Here is an 18,301-nt window from a genome sequence, read left to right on the forward strand (position 1 = left end):
TGGGCACAGCAAGTGTGCAGACCAAAGAATTGAGCACAAAGATGGTGGGCGCCCTTTATATTGGGCACAGCAGGTGTGTAGACCCAGGAATTGAGCACAGAGATGGTGGGTGCCCTTTATATTGGTCACCGCAGGTGTGTAGACCCAGAAATTGAGCACAAGGATTGTGGGAGCCCCTCATGCCAGGAAAAGCTTGGTTCCATTTTCTCTCTATTCAAGGGAAAAGTTTTAGGCTGGGCCTTTTTGGTCAACGTAGCTGCAGATGGGCTACAGGAAAACAACTCCAACATGTTGAATTTGCAGTCAGAAGGTTAGATTCAGGAACTGTTGGACTCGCCATGTATGAAGCTTAGAATTGTTCCTAGAATTGTAAATCAATGCTCTTATTGGTCTTTTTCAGAGTTACCGTGCCAAGTTAACTCCAGGAAGTGAAGCAGAGGCTGAGACCGAAGCCTTGTGCGCCTTCATCCAGCAGTTCACAGGCACCGAATACAATAAGGTAATTTATGATCACTAAGATACAATGGATAATTAACCCAAGCACAAACACGGATATGTATTTACTTGCTTTGTTTTCCCGCAGCTACTGGAAACTCTCCTTCCTCAGAAAGACTTGGAGGGCAGAGTGAAGGCTGCCGTGGACCACATAACGCACAGTCACAAATCTATCAACAAGGAGGCCTTGCACTTTGCTGCCTCTTCCTTCTATTATAAGCTGAAAGCGGCAGATCAGTATGTACCGGTTAACAAGTATCATGGAAACATTACCCTCCTCCGGGCCAAGACACGGAATGAATATGGAGAGGGGCTTGGAGCAGACTACAGGTTGTCAGAGGTGAGTTCAGAAAAAAAAGTTTTTAACAAGAACGCACCATCCACCCAGCTAAACTACATTATCATCATTAATGAATATGAATATAAATTATATGAACCAGGTGAAAATCTAGCACAATACAAAACCAACCATCCTCACATAACCAATGCAGCCCAATGTGCCCAAGGTGTGAGCCAGCCATAAATAAAATGTGGAAGAGCAAAGTGCAAATGAGAAATCGCCTTTTAAATGTTGCAAACAACTTCAATATGTAGGGTGCCATCACTAACCTCTCCGGGTTATCCTGGTAATCCAATGGCTTCGGTATCTTCTAAATCATGCCTCCTGAGCCGATCAAATGTTATGGCTTAATGTGCACATTCATGCTACATATCAATGATTAAGAATGTAATGGAGACAATTAATGGGCATGGCAGCTGGGTACTATACCTTTATATTTCTCTCTGTTCAGGTTTCTGCAAATATCTTGTAGGGTCACTAGCTGTCTATGACGGCATTGTCTGGCTACATCTGCAGTCATTAAACCATTTTCCTGCCCTCTCACAAGATCTTGCACTCTCTTTACTCTTATCAGAAGCTTCCTTATGCCGGTCGGTCTTCTCTCCTTCTAATAGGCCCAGGTTTCTATTCCCAGCTTGCTCTTTTGTTTTCCATTTTCCTTTTTTCGCTCCCTATTATCTTCTGGTCTTGAAGGTTAGATGAGAAATCATTTCATTCTGCAATTTTTTTTTTCTTTTTAACCTTGGTGTCATCCCGAGAACATTCTGTGCTTGCCTAACGTCTCAGTACTGCCCGTCTTCATTCACCAAACAGTTACAGGAAAGAAGCAGAGAAGCAGCCTGGAATAATGGGCTGAAAGACAAAGAACATTTAGGAACAAACTGGAAAGTTTAAAGCTGAACCCCAGTCCTCCCGCCAGTCTTGCACAGTTATACCGGCTCCTGTCCTGTTCTGCAGTTATTGGTTTCTATGTTGTTTTGCTCGGACGTGTCTTTTATGATTTAGATCTAAATAGTGGCACTGGCACTAATGTTCCTGTATGTAGGAGGTGAGGGGGCTTCCTTGGAGATCCCACCTGGCATAGAAAGCATGCGTATACAGTATAAGGGTCAATTGTTGGTATTGGTTGGGCAAATATCTCATAAGTAAGCCTAATTTTTCTAAATGACCACCAGACCCTCATTCCCTTTCCCAACAATCCCAAATTCTGCAGCCCACATAAGCCCCTGTATATCTTCAACTGGTGCATCAGGACTCCGCTCAAACTGTGCCTGCATCACTACAAAAGATGAGTTTTAATGGATCCCATTGTAAAGTTTTCTCATTAAAAGTGACAATGAGACCCTTTCAGTTGAACTGAGGGTCAAATTTAATGATAGGCAGCAGAATTATAGTCATAGTTGGCTATTCCTTTAAGTATCCAGGACTGGTTGGGGGGTCTTGATATGGGCCTGGGGCAAATGTTCCATTTTTAATTATGACTAACGCAGCCTTGGGTATTGGGAGACTTTTATGAAGTTGCACTGGACCAGGTCAATGTGGGATCTTCCTTTTCTTCATATTGAACCCTACAGTGGGTTTGTCCAAGAATTTATCTTCTGCATCACAAACGGGTCCTCAGATCAGCAGGTGGCCAGCAAAAGGGGTTGAGAGGCGAAACTGATATATTGAGCAGAAAATCTCAAGCCTGATTGGATTGTACTTTTGAACCTAATGTTGTTTCACTTGTTCAGTCTTCAGTCATCCTAACTTTTCTTTTTCTTCAACAGGTGTGCGATGGGAAAGTGTCTGTCCACGTTATTGAGGGTGATCATCGCACATTTTTGGAAGGAGATGGAGTTGACTCCATTACCAACATCATTCACAGTTCCCTTGCAGAACCCCGTACCAGTGTCCGCGAAGGGTAAACATCAACCCCCTAAGCTATTGTCTCCTTACAAAGTTGACTTTGGCTTCACTCTGGCCGAGGACAAAATGACTTCCTAACGAACTGGACAAAACATGAAACTTTCCATAACAGACATCAGCGAACCATAGCTGGGACTCCACTGCCCAGTGCCATAATGGCATTTCCAGCAGACCTTGGAGACCCCCATTCCTTCTACCTTCTATACCTCCCAATGTCGATGTTGTACGAATACAGAAGAAGACTTCCGTGTCTTCTACACAGAGTAGAGTTCATTTTTGTAGCATGTCGTTATCAGTATTCCAAAGCCAAGAAGTTAGCACTTAGCAAACCTCGCACTTCCATGTTGAAACAAATGCCGTCGGATCTCTGAGGCTGCGGTCTGCCTGTGAAGAGGCCGACAGGTCCAAAGGCCAGGTGGAGCTCCATTACATAGACTCCACTTTGGTCTTATTCTCAGTGTGAGTGTAATTTTTTTTCTTTTCTGTAATTTTTTTTTAATCTTAATGTTAAGTATTTATTTTATGTTGGATTTCGCCAGTGCACTGTTTCACAGATAAATGCGTTTAGTAGAGGAAACTGAACGCTTTTTAGAGAAGCAACCCTTCTTTTTAAATGCCTCCTAGGGGTACAGGGGGACACATGGTAAATCTTTTTTTCTTGCTTGGGATCAATAGGATATATTTATATTTATAGCTGACGTGGCCCAACCCTATTTGGGTTTAAAGTACTCCTAAAGATAAAAGTTGATTGGCTGCTATTAATTATTGCTTTCGCAAATTGTTCATTGCCCTTCTACCCCCTTTTTGACCACAATACGCCTGAAAAATTCATGCTGCCACAACAACATTAATTTACTTTATAGTAGGGAACTAGGAATATGTAACTAAGCATGTTCCAAGATCTCAAATATAAAACTAGATTGCCAAGTTACTGAAGCCTATTGACCCTGCTTGGTTTGGTCTGGGCAGCTAAGCTGCAAAACTCCTAAAATATAGGTCCCTATGCACTTATTAAATAAAATACTATAAAATTGGTTATCGTAATTTAGGAGGCAGTTCTAACCAAGTGCAATCTGGTCCAAACCCACGAGCAGCAATCTCATTCTCTGCTGGACTACAAATGGGAGAGGATGGAAGAAGGTCCAGATTGCAACTGATGTCAAGGCTGATATGTTACCTGCAAAATAATTTTTGATCCTGTCCGACTCTTCTTTATCTAAATACCCCTTCCAAACAGCCAAGTCAATTCGGTGACCTTATTTTTCTTCTCTCTAGTTTAGCAATAGAAGTTGGTCACTGGCAAGCTGCCATTATTGGGTTGACATTGGATCTGTGTAATGCCATGGAGATGCAATACAGGATGCAAAATAAAGACAGATTGCAGTACTTATACTAAGACTATTTAAATAAATGTTTATTGGTTTGTGACATTTATAACTAAATTAAATGGTTACCTACTGTTACCTATCCCCCTACTGATAATGCTGCCTCGAGCAGATCCAACAAAAGGCATTGAGATCCTTCTATAAAAAGCGGCTGCCCATCAAGGCCCCATGCTGACACTAAGGTCGGCCATAATACGGCTGCCATTGTGTGTTGGCTATTGGACACTTTTAGCCTCTACCTGTTCATTAGACTTAAAAAAAAAAAGAAACTGGAAAAATCAAAAGTCTATTGTCTACAAGACGCATTTCTGTTACAACATATAGCACTTATTAACATAGTTTATATTTTTGGGACATTCCATTTTTCTTTTCTCTACAGGAGATGCTAGCAGTGCACAATTCGGGTGCACAATGCGAGTCTCCGGAGTTTAGGTAGCTAGTAACAGGAGATGACTTTTCTGGGGTGTGTAACCTTCTGCAGAAAAAAAAAGTGTGTCGACAATGACACTTTCCTTGAAGGACATAAAGATCTGCTGCACTTATGACACAGAGAATAAATGAGGTGACCACGGGTTTAATTGGCTGCTAGGAACGGAGCTTGGCATCGGTCTTATTCCACCATTTAGTGAGTTGTGCTAAACGGCAACCTAAAGAGCAACTCTTCCAAAACAACTATTTTTTTTGGTTCAGAATTTGCTGAAGAATTGTAGAAAAAGTTTCCGACACTGCAAACATTATATTGCATTTGACAACCCTCAACCACCTAAACCACCTTGTAGCTCCAATCTGGGACTGCTGGATTGAAATCTGAATGGAGCATCAAATAACTTTTATATTATAATTTAGAATTGATTTAAGCTTGCTGAAAGCCAATATAAAGCTACAGCAATGTTATCAGCAGGCTCCGTTCATGAGTCAGATGAAGGACCTGTGGGAGCCTCACTCTGTTGATCGCAGCAGGACAAGTCTTACCTAGGTCTATATTTTAGTAAAGAATAAATAATTGTGAGGTTTTTTTTTTTTGCATAAATTTATTTTCTTGCTCCTGTTAAATAGTGCTGCTTTGAGACAGTCTTGTGTATGTTGCACTCTCACATTATTAAAAATAAAGAAAAGAAATGCTATATTTGCCTCTTGTCCTTTTTTTTCTTTTATTAGAAAAATAAATATTATATATTTTTTTTTTAAATTATAATATAAAAAAGGCAATTTAAATGCAAACCTTGGAAGAACTGAGAAAACACATAATGAGGATTTATATGGAAGAAAAGGAACTAGGTGAGTGGTGTTGTAGCATAGCACTAAAGAGAATTAAATATTCCCAATACCATTCTCACAGAGATGAATCTGAAACAAAAGCTGCCAAATAATCTGTAGAATTAAAGAACAATGACCAATAAAACCACCTTTGGTGTCTTCTTCTTCACCCCTCGGGGTAGCAATGAGATCCTCCATTATCTGGAGTTTGATGACTTCAATTTGGTGCAACCAGAGGGCTAATGCCAAATGCAGGGGTGCATGCTTTTGCAGCATCAACCAAGCGGATCAGGAGAGATTTGCAATAAATTTTACATCTGAAACCATTGTGATGCAAAGGAAGACCCCAGGCTCAAATGGAACTGATAGATACGTAAAAGCTTGGGTCATGCAATAAACTCTCCCCCAACCTTTAGGACCAGGGTTTCATAAAACCAACAGGTTCCCTCCTCCTTCCCTTAAGAATTAGGCGTTTGTTGCTTTTGCCGGAACCCAATGGTCTTTTTGGCTATGTGTAATGGTGGCAGCCTTACCACTAGCCAGCAATGTAAGAGGAATTCTTCCCAATGACCAGTAAGCTAATGTACTGTGAGCTGTGGATTTAGTAAATATAGCCGAGGTTCCCTGAAGACCTGAAAGTTATTTCAAGGTGTTCTCCTGTGTAAAAAGTTTTGAGAAACTCTGCTTTGGGATATAAAGTAAATAGATCAGCAGACGTTATTGGGCATGGAAGGGATTCCTGGCATTTTCAGTCCATTGCTAAACACCTATTTCCATTACAGGTAGTCCCCAGGTTAAGGACATCCAACATACAGACACCTCCTAGATAAGAACGGGGCTTCCCTGCTTGCTGTGTGCAGGAGGAAGACTTGAAGGGGGCGGTTTGTATGACTTGCAGAAGAAATCTTTTGCTAAATACAGCTGAGGTTGTGGGTGATCTTAAGGACTGAGCTCTTTCTGCAGCCTCTTGTAACCCTTTAATCACCAAGACAAACTCTGCAGTTGTTTCTTTTTGCATATGAAAGCACAGCTTGCTCCAGAAGGTAATGAATGTCTGTTTTTCTGCTTTGTGATTAACTCACAGTGAAGATTTTATACAATAACTGACACCATGCTGCCTAATAATATGTTGAGACAAACATCTGTCCTAATTGCATTTATTAAAATAATGTATCTGTTCCGACTTACATACGAATTCAACTTAAGAACAAACCTACAGTCCCTATCTCGTATGTAACCCGAGGACTACCTGGATATGGTTGAAACTTCCATAAGCATGTGGACCATGGTTCAGAGAACTTATTATTACTCCGGTGTCCTTTGCAGAAAAAAATATGAAAATTCCAAAACAATATAATGAGACAAGTCTATGACTCATGGGGGAAATTTTTTCAGCCAGAAGTTGTTGGAATTCCACCAAGAGAACTATAAAGTCTTCATCCAAGCATTAACAGAGGAGAAGATGAAGTGGCTCCCCATAGACTTCTATGGGTGCATCAACTATATTGGTTAACAGGTCTATATAAGTGTAAGGAGTGATTGCATTGGTACAGCTGGCGGAAAGATTTTTAGCTGCAATATGATAAAGGCAGCGCCAGGCTCCACTATTAGGGGTAATATGTATCTGGGTCAGTGGTCTAAATTTTATCTGAGTGCTATGAAATGAATGATATCAGTATAGGAGTACAATCATCATTTAAGCCATAGGGGCTGATTGACAAAAATAATGTTGGCTGTTCACATAGCAAAGTAAATGATCCCACTGCAAGAATCATGTTACCTAGTTTAGTAAATGAGATCTGCTGACTTCAACCTGCTAATCATGCAAGCAATTGTGCAAGCAAAAATCTTGTTTTTTATTTTTAGGATTTCCCTGTACATGAATAGGTATTTTCTGCAAAGTAAATTTGTAATAGTTAAAATGTCTTTAGTAAATCTTAGATTGCAAGCTCTTCAGGACAGGGTCCTCTCCTCCTCCTGTGTCTGTATCTGTCTGTCATTTGCAACCCCTATTGATTGTACAGCGCTGCATAATATGTTGGCGCTACTGCTAATTGATAATAATAAACTTGTTCTGTTGCGCTTCTTCTTCTTCTTGTCAAAAAGTTGGCATACTTGCAGAAACTGAACCTCAGTGAGGATTTAATTGCTGTCAAGTTGTTTATTTATATATTTTAGTAGCACATCTTGTTACAGTCATTACCAGCAAACAGGGTAAAGGGACAGGAAATCAAAATGACAACTGGGAACAACAGATTTCCTGGTAGTGAATATCAAATTCTGTGCAGGATAGGAATGATTTCAAGCTGAGTACAAACAGAAAAATAAAAATTATTATATATTGTAGGATGTGCATATTTTTTTGTGATTTTTACCAGAGGTCGCCAACCTTTCGGACCTCACGGACCACTAAATTCATCATTTTAAATCCTGCGAACCATTAATATGAATTTTTTTTAAAAGATAAACGCATTTGTATAATATTAATCTTCCTAATGGTGCTGACAAGGACTGTGGCGGCTCTGATTCATTGATCAGCTCACGGTTAAGTGAAGTATTACTATTGTTACTATTATCATTAGTTGCATTATCTTTGGTATTACTAAAGCTACGTACACACGTCCAACGGTTCTCACCCGATAATCGGCTCAGGGAATCTGTGTACAGCACCAGTCGTCCGAATGACCATCATGGCGGATCCACGGACGACGAATGATCCTAATGCAAGAGAAAGAGGAGAGCGTGCAGCGGGGTGCCGCTCCATCATTCTCCCCTCTGCATAGAGCAGAACGGCGCTGTATGTACAACACCCGTTCATGCATCATGCAGTGTTTTAGTCGTTGGAAAGGATTGTGAAAGATCCTTTCCAACGACTATTATTGCACATGTGTATGCGGCTTTAAGAAATGAAAAATGTTTGCTTTTTCTCACTTTCTCATTATGGGTTTTTTTCATTCCAATCTAAGACCAAACAAGAAATGATAGTTATCAAACTGTTTGATGCCATTAAATATATCAGTTATAGAAAATACACAGTTAATGTCATACTTACCTAAAAGAGCATCTGATAAATAAACAAATAAAACAATGGGATGAGAATCGGTATTGGCGGAGCGGGGTGACTGTTGTAATGGTGGAAACAATACTGAAGAATACGGCTCGGCACCGGTTCCCTCATAAATCTTAATATTACACTGATGTCACGCTGCGCCTCCTTGTGTTTCCGTCTCTAGTAGAGTTCATGAATTTAGTGCGAATATAAAGGCGAAAATTGTCATTCAGAATATAAGAAATTTATTAGAATATTATTTTTGTTTTATTATTAAGAAAACATAAAAATTGCAAATAATGTCCGAATGTTTTCGTGGACTGGTTGGCCACCACTGATCTATACAATGTAAAATGAATCATTGAGTCACATGTTCTTGTGCCGAGTCCTTTGTATAAAATAGAGGTGATCAGGGAAAGAAGAACCACTTCAATCAGATTTTTACAGTGCTTTGATTGTCACACTGTATGCACCCACAATTGGCAACCTCATACAAATGAGTAACTGATTGCCAATTTTATAGATCCCCAAGTGTCAGTCAATGACCTGATAATTGCGACTGCTGCAAGAGTGGCCATTAGCTTGTTTGAAACACATCATCCTCAGTGTTGTCTATGACTCCAAAGTGGCAAATGCTATTTGTAGATCTATGTGCTGATCAGCCTGATAGCTACTTTTTATATTTGGCGAATGGAATATCATAAAACTTCATCTTATTTAAATCAAGAAAAAATTATACAATTTATTACGCATGTTATGCTACAAAATGTGTTGTGTTGGCTGTTCAAGCTTGGATCAGGACAAGGATCTGCTCCTATGATGATTCCCTTCTGTTCAGTGATATGCAGAGTGGTGTAGCAAAATTGGCATAGAGGATTGTATTTACAGCAATTGCCCGGACACTAAAATAATCAGCGATAACAAAGAGCAGTCGTACTTTAATTTAAGAGCCCAAATGAACCCTCGCTATTTATTACTGCAATGCAGTTAGACTTTATATACAGTAATACATAAGCGGCTGCAGAGTCCTGAAGAGCCAACATCACAGACCACCAAATGCACGGACTCCCGACTGAGATGTTCCATAGATGAATATGACCGGACCTGGAAATGTTCTGAATATGGGGGGTAAAGGAGAGGGCAGAATGGAAGGTTACACCAAGAGTTCCTAAAGAAGCAACATCTGCAGCTTTGCCAGCGGGTAACAGTGATCAGTACTGTACCAATTCCTAATGCCCCCATTCATTCTCTATGGGGATACTGCAGGTAAAAGCGACTTGTAGCATCTTCCCTAAGGCAGCAGGGAAAGAAATAACTGCGCTGCAAACTCAATATAGCGTAACATATCTTGTGCAGCTCTCCAGTATTCTGAAATGCCCATCCTTTCCTGAGCAAAGAAATATAGGATGTTCCCCGTGCAAAGGATAATTCATTTAGCTTAGTGAAGTGATGAAGTTCTGCTGAATTATATGCAAGGTAAATGCTGCCTTTTCAGGTTTCCTTGCATGTGATTGGGAATTCTTTGTGAACTTTTTCTAGTTACACTTTGAAAGAAGATAATTCGCCTTGGTAAGTCGACAGCCTAAATTCCTTTAGTAAATCAGCCCCACTGTGTCCGACCACTGGAGAGCCGGACTCCTGCTTTATGTGGGATCACTGAGGTTTGACTCCCCTAAAACATACCAGTGCAAGGTAGTTAAAGAGGAACTAAACTCAAAAGTCTACAACAAAAATACACTTACCTTCAATCCCGCAGGGCAGTCCGATCCATCCAGAAGTTTCTTCCATTGGATCCCACGTCGTCCCAGCCTGTGCTCTGGGCGCCGCCATCTTCTCCTCGTCTTCCGGGTTCTTCTTCCTACCTAACCCAGGTGCGGGATGAGCTGACGGCTCACTGTGCATGCGTGAGATCGGCAATTCTTTTTCCTATTGACAAAATAGCTCCTTCTGCGCATGCCTGAGATGCTCACGGGAGCCCCCTGGGATGTGTGACGTAGGTATTCCGGGAGCCATTCATTCTCGATCACCTAGGCAATTTAGAATTAGGAGGCGGTGCTGCACCCTATTTTTTTTTTTAACAAAAAGGGTGTTGCACTTAAAAAAAAGCAAACAAAAAATGTTTATTTTTTTTTTTAATTTCAGAGTATAGGTATGCTTTAACTATTGCTGCAGAAAGGATTCACTTGGGTTGCAAAAACTCAGTTAGGTGAAAAATCAGACTTTTGATGCAGCGTCAGCCCTATTGGCTTTATTATGCAGTATTTACTTTTCTGGCTGTTGTTCTTCATGCCGCAACTATAAACTCCATAGAGATGAATGGGAGAGACTAAGTTGGTTCTTGGATATCATCAGAGTTTTATTCTAGCAGCATTCCCACGTCAATGCTTGCAGTATGGGCGCTGCCAGCACAAGCCTGATTTTAATTTTCAGCTAAGGGAGATGGAAAAACACAACACAGATAATTACACTTGCAAACTAGACAAATGACGTCACAACCTTTGAAGGGATACATACAGTAAGAAAATAAAGGTTTTTATTATTATATTTGCTGTGACCCGTTTTCTAATTGCACAATTTTCCAGTTTGCATGATGAACCTGCTTTTATTTTCAGAACCAGGACCTGACGGTATAACGCTAATCAGAGAACACCTGTCTCCATACTTAATATTTTACATAACAGCCATAAGGTCAGCCCAAGCTCGTATTCATTACAGATCAACCCCGCACCAGCTGCCAGCTTATCATGCCAAGAAATGAAAGAAAAAAAAATAAAGCGTAAAATAAGTCCACAGCTTGAGCTCTAATATCTACCCAACCAGTAAATTAGGACTGAACGTTTAATGAATTAAAAATAGATAACATTGTCAAAATTAATTTGGTCTGCAACAAAGTTGTGGTTTAAAGTAGAACTTTGGCCTCCCATTACAACAAAATATGTGCTGTAGGATTTAATTATAAGTGTAGTTGTACTTTAACAGTTTTCTCTTAGTCCCTAATACAGAAATACCTGAAGTAACCCTGCCAATGAAGTCAGTCTAATACAGCTTCATGTGCTGGGGTGTCAACAGTGCTGCACCACTTCTGAATGCAGAGAAGAGTTGCCACTGTCACGCTTAGGAAGACAGGGCCACTAGGGGGCGCTACGGCTTGGACAGAAGCAGTGTGAGCCCTGAGAAGAGCCAAGGCACAGAGTCTAGGCAGTAACCATGTGTTCTCCAGAGCCTCTAGTGGTGAGGATGTTTGCGCTGCTGGTTACTGCCAGGTTGTGGTTCGTGGGCACACTAGGGTGGGCTGGAGGATACACGGTACCAAATCACAAGGCAGAAGAATCGTCAATGAAGGCCAGGGTCAAGACAGACAGCAAGGAAAAGAGGTCAGGTCACAAGCTAGGGGTGAAATACCAGGGATCCAGGAAATGGACACCAGTGACACAGGGAGCCACCGCAAACACAGGGAACACAGGAGACGCTGGAAGCAACAGGAGGCACAGGTGACACAGGAATAACTATGGACAGAGAGAAACACTGGAACAGAACAAGGGAATAGGCGGGAAACAACATACTGGGCAACAAGGGGTTACACAGAAGCTGGACAGAGGAAACACTGAATTAAGCAACAGGTGTACAGGAAAAGCTTAGCAGAGCTAGGGGGCTTGGCACTAGTGGAGGCACGTTGCACGAGCGCTGAGTGCTGTGTATGAGCTAGCTAAATAGCCAGGGGTAATAAAGAGGCTATTTCCTGACTGGCCGTCGGGATTGCCGAAACTGATACAACTGGGAAGAGGAAGCACGCCCAAAATCAGAAATGCCCGGAGAGAGGCGCCTGCCCTTTAGAGGAAGAGGTAAGTGTGACAGTCACTCACTTGTAGGTCTGTTTCACTGCAATGTAGTGTGGCTATAAGTGTTGTCAATGCTAATTCACCAGCCCTAAAAACACTCAATGTGCAAGTCCAAGGAATCTCCTCCAGGGCAACCTGTGAGGGATAATTGGCTTTGCTGCTCACAGCTCCCAGCTATATAGTAAGGTGCCAAAATACCAATCTACTGCTACATATACATGCTAGATAAATGTCACTCAAGATGAACATTCACGATCATCTCGGGCAAAAATATAGCATAGTGATCACCCACCATTGGAGAACACTAAATAGTGGACCAGGGAATACTGCCTAAATTTCCTACAGGAGGGATGCAGCGGGGTACCTCCTGCCCGTTCTCCCCTCTTTTTAGAACTGAACAGGGCTGTGTATACAACACTCATTTGTTCTACCATCATTGGAAATTATCACAAATGATTGTTTCCAGAAACAAAAATTTGATATGTGTACAGGTCTTCAGCAGAAATCAAGAACAATCAGGAGTCAGTATTGGAGAAGCAACAAACAGAAACACACAGAGTTCACTGGAGAGCGCAGGGTCACTGGGGCACAAGGGGATCACATTAGAACACAAGGTCACTGAAGCACTCAGGGTCCCTGGATCACATGGGGCTACAAGAGAACAAGGGGTTAATGAAGCACATGGAGTCACTGGAACACACTGGGTCACTGGAGCACATGGGGTTACTGAAGCACACAGGGTCACTAGAGCCCACAGAGTTACTGGAGCACATGGGGCTATGGAATCACACAAGGTCACTGGATCAGATGGGATTACTGGAGCACAAAGGGTTACTGGAGCACATGGGGGTCAATGGAGCACCCAGGGTTACTGGAGCACATGGGGGTCACTGGAGCACATGAGGTCACTAGAGGACATGGGGGTCAATGGAGCACACAGGGTTACTGGAGCACATAGGGTCACTGGACCACATGGGGTCACTGGAGCACATGGGGGTCAATAGAACACACAGGGTCATTGGAGCACATGGGGGTCAATGGAACACACAGGGTCAATGGAACACACAGGGTTAACAGGGTTGACATGTGGTCACTGGATCACATGGGATTACTGGAGCACAAAGGGTTACCTGAGCACATGGGTCACTGGAGGACATGGGGGTCAATGGAGCACGCAGGTTCACTGGAGCACATAGGGTCAATGGAACACACAGGGTTATTGGAGTCCACAGAGTCATAGGAGAACACAAGGTAATTAGAGGACACGGGTACAGAGGATTCTCTGAAGCACAAGGGGTCATAGGGGTACTGAAGCAAAGGATTTACAGGGGACATAAGGGTCTTCAGAGACACAAGGGTCAAGCCATGAGAGGTCAGGTCACAAGCTAGGGGTGAAATACCAGGGATCCAGGAAATGGACACCAGTGACACAGGGAGCCACCGCAAACACAGGGAACACAGGAGACGCTGGAAGCAACAGGAGGCACAGGTGACACAGGAATAACTATGGACAGAGAGAAACACTGGAACAGAACAAGGGAATAGGCGGGAAACAACATACTGGGCAACAAGGGGTTACACAGAAGCTGGACAGAGGAAACACTGAATTAAGCAACAGGTGTACAGGAAAAGCTTAGCAGAGCTAGGGGGCTTGGCACTAGTGGAGGCACGTTGCACGAGCGCTGAGTGCTGTGTATGAGCTAGCTAAATAGCCAGGGGTAATAAAGAGGCTATTTCCTGACTGGCCGTCGGGATTGCCGAAACTGATACAACTGGGAAGAGGAAGCACGCCCAAAATCAGAAATGCCCGGAGAGAGGCGCCTGCCCTTTAGAGGAAGAGGTAAGTGTGACAGTCACTCACTTGTAGGTCTGTTTCACTGCAATGTAGTGTGGCTATAAGTGTTGTCAATGCTAATTCACCAGCCCTAAAAACACTCAATGTGCAAGTCCAAGGAATCTCCTCCAGGGCAACCTGTGAGGGATAATTGGCTTTGCTGCTCACAGCTCCCAGCTATATAGTAAGGTGCCAAAATACCAATCTACTGCTACATATACATGCTAGATAAATGTCACTCAAGATGAACATTCACGATCATCTCGGGCAAAAATATAGCATAGTGATCACCCACCATTGGAGAACACTAAATAGTGGACCAGGGAATACTGCCTAAATTTCCTACAGGAGGGATGCAGCGGGGTACCTCCTGCCCGTTCTCCCCTCTTTTTAGAACTGAACAGGGCTGTGTATACAACACTCATTTGTTCTACCATCATTGGAAATTATCACAAATGATTGTTTCCAGAAACAAAAATTTGATATGTGTACAGGTCTTCAGCAGAAATCAAGAACAATCAGGAGTCAGTATTGGAGAAGCAACAAACAGAAACACACAGAGTTCACTGGAGAGCGCAGGGTCACTGGGGCACAAGGGGATCACATTAGAACACAAGGTCACTGAAGCACTCAGGGTCCCTGGATCACATGGGGCTACAAGAGAACAAGGGGTTAATGAAGCACATGGAGTCACTGGAACACACTGGGTCACTGGAGCACATGGGGTTATTGGAGCATACAGGGTCACTGGAGCACACAGAGTTACTGGAGCACATGGGGTTACTGAAGCACACAGGGTCACTAGAGCCCACAGAGTTACTGGAGCACATGGGGCTATGGAATCACACAGGGTCACTGGATCAGATGGGATTACTGGAGCACAAAGGGTTACTGGAGCACATGGGGGTCAATGGAGCACCCAGGGTTACTGGAGCACATGGGGGTCACTGGAGCACATGAGGTCACTAGAGGACATGGGGGTCAATGGAGCACACAGGGTTACTGGAGCACATAGGGTCACTGGACCACATGGGGTCACTGGAGCACATGGGGGTCAATAGAACACACAGGGTCATTGGAGCACATGGGGGTCAATGGAACACACAGGGTCACTGGAGCACATGGGGTCAATGGAACACACAGGGTTAACAGGGTTGACATGTGGTCACTGGATCACATGGGATTACTGGAGCACAAAGGGTTACCTGAGCACATGGGTCACTGGAGGACATGGGGGTCAATGGAGCACGCAGGTTCACTGGAGCACATAGGGTCAATGGAACACACAGGGTTATTGGAGTCCACAGAGTCATAGGAGAACACAAGGTAATTAGAGGACACGGGTACAGAGGATTCTCTGAAGCACAAGGGGTCATAGGGGTACTGAAGCAAAGGATTTACAGGGGACATAAGGGTCTTCAGAGACACAAGGGTCAAGCCATGAAATATAAAGTCATTGCAGCAGAAGAGGGCATAGCACTAACATAGAGATGAGTTGATTAAAAAGCAAAATGCTTCTGCTCCTCTAACCAATCACAGGATCTGATCGCAGCTCTGGGCACTGCCCAGTTTTACCAACAGCCATGGGAAAAAGGGTAAAACTAAAATGAACAGAGAAAGTATTTTTTAATCAAATCTGCTTATTTACTATGGCGGCTCTTCCTATTCTTTAATGACCCGTCTATCCCAATCCTGAATCTTTAAAATAAGTATTAATTACATGAAATTCATAGTGACCATTTTGCCTCATTAAACACATTAGGAAAAAAGTTTGATCCAAGACTAATGCTAATATTTAAACAGGAGGACGCTGTCAGGATATGATAATATTCCTGGCCAAAAAGTTTCCTGAGCAGAATGATTTGCATTAGATTACTTAAAGGTGACCTTTATCTTCTGAAATATATTCATAAATCTGATTTCTGCAAGTTTTATATTCTTCCATGATATCATAACTGTCAGAGGTGAACCATAGAAACAACCGCATTGATTCTCGGATAAAAATCAGATTTTACTCTCTCCTTCTTCAGCAAGGTCAGGCAGAGGGGGAATGGAGTTTTGTGAGTGAGTGAAGGAGTTCTGAAGACTGAAACGAGGTTTGTTGAAGAAATGGCCTAAAATGAACCATACGTGAGATTTCAGTGCTGCGGAATTTGCATGGGTAGTTTCTTTGAGGCATAAAGCTTTTGCCACCGACAGATTTGCCCCATGCCAAGTCTTCCTTAGCTCCCAGCCTAACACTATCCCCTCCAATAACCTTAACCCTCCCGACGACCATAATATCAACCCTTCCACCATAATACTAACCCTCCCTGTAATCAAAATACCCACTCATGTGGAACCTCAACACTACCCCTCCTGCAACCCAAACCTTTCTGTACACTAACCATTCCTGTAACCCTAACACTAACCTTGCAACCACAATCCCTTCCTGCAACAATAACCCTTCCTGTATCAAAAATACGCACTCCTGTGTAACACTAACCCTCCCTATCACCCCAATACTAACCCTCCCTGCACCTAAAATAAAAACCCCTGCATAACCCCAACACTAACCCTCTGTGTAACTGTGTAACCCTAACACTAGTCTCCCTGTAACCACAATACTAACCCTCCCCATACCACTAACCTCGCCATAACTAAAAAAACTATTCCTGCATAACCTCAGGTTCAAATCTCGACCAGGACTATCTGCATGGAGTTTGCATGTTCTCCCTGTGGGTTTCCTCCCTCATTCTAAAAACAGGCAGTTAGATTAATTGCCCCCCCCCAGACATTGGATTGTATTAGAAAAAGACATATGACTATGGTATGGACATTAGTTAGTGATTTGGCTATGGACTTTGTACAGCGCTGCGTAACATGTTGGCGCTAAAAAAATACCATGTAATAACAATAACCCTAACACTAACCCCACCTGTTGTTCCAAAATAGCCACCCCTGTGTAACATTAACCCCTTCTATACCATCATGCTAACCCTGTAACCTTAGAATTAATAATAACCCTCTCTGTAACGTTATCACTCACCCTCTTTGTAATATTAATCCTCTGTGTAACCCTAATAATAGTTCTTCCAATAACCGTAAACTTCCCATCATTACTACCACTAACCCTCCCTGTAACACTTATCCTGTAATCTCCATACTAATATTTCCCTTACCTGTGACCCCAATATTACTTCTTCTTCATAACCCTATCACTAACCCTAGCCCTCCTTATAACCTTTACCTTCCATGGAATCCTAACACTTTGCCTGTAACAACCAATACCAAACTTTGCTTTTCTTGTACCCTCAATACTAACTCTACCTGTAACTCATATATCAGGTAGGGTTTTTAGGTTACATGTATTCCTAACACTAATCCTCTTTATAACCCTCCTGGTAATCTTCTTGTACTCAGCAATAATATGAAAACTACTTGTAACCTAAATACTCCTACTAACCCTCCTTGTAACATTACCCCCCAGTAACCCTAATACTAACGTTTCTAGTAACCATAAAACTTCCTGTAACACTTCACCTGTAATCCTAACACTACCTCTTACTCTAATATTATTCTTTCTTTTAACCCTAACACTTATCTGCTCTAAAACTAATATTTTCCTAAACTTCAAATCTATTATTCCTTGCAAACCTATCCTTCTCTGTAACTCTAGCAATAACCCTTCATACAACCTTAACATTATTCCTTGTAACTATACCTTTATTCCTTTCTTATCCCTAAAACTAAAATTTACCCCAACACTATTATTCCTGGTATCACCAACACCAACCCTACCTATACTCTGAGATCCCTTCCCTGGGACTCTAACATTAGCCATCTCTGAAACTCTAACACCACCTCTCCTTGTAACCCCAACACTAACCCTTCCTGTAACCCCCAATACCAATCCTTCCTGTAACCCCCAATACCAACCCTACCTGTAACCCCCAATATCAACTCTTCCTGTAACCCCTAATAGCAACCCTACCTATAACCCCCAATACCAACCCTTCCTGTAACCCCCAATACCAACCCTTCCTGTAACCCCCAATACCAACCCTACCTGTAACCCCCAATACCAACCCCACATGTAACCCCCAATACCAACCCTACCTGTAAACCCAACACTAACCTTTCCTGTAACCCCCAATACCAACCCTACCTGTAACCCCCAATACCAACCTTGCCTGTAACCCCCAATACCAATCC

At 42.4% G+C, this 18,301-nt stretch overlaps 1 protein-coding gene across 1 annotated transcript in view; it reads left to right on the top strand.

Annotated features, from left to right (window-relative positions):
• FASN (fatty acid synthase) overlaps window positions 1–5,252 on the top strand; it is a gene marked incomplete in the record, with an annotated part of 66,339 nt that extends 61,087 nt beyond the window's left edge. The window contains 3 exon segments of the mRNA XM_072403382.1: window positions 401–499; window positions 584–835; window positions 2,605–5,252. Of these exon segments, the coding sequence (XP_072259483.1) occupies window positions 401–499; window positions 584–835; window positions 2,605–2,742 (489 nt within the window).
• Between the last annotated feature and the right edge of the window lie 13,049 nt (window positions 5,253–18,301).

The sequence above is a fragment of the Pyxicephalus adspersus genome, chromosome 3, assembly GCF_032062135.1.
Source record: "Pyxicephalus adspersus chromosome 3, UCB_Pads_2.0, whole genome shotgun sequence".
Lineage (NCBI taxonomy): Eukaryota > Metazoa > Chordata > Amphibia > Anura > Pyxicephalidae > Pyxicephalus > Pyxicephalus adspersus.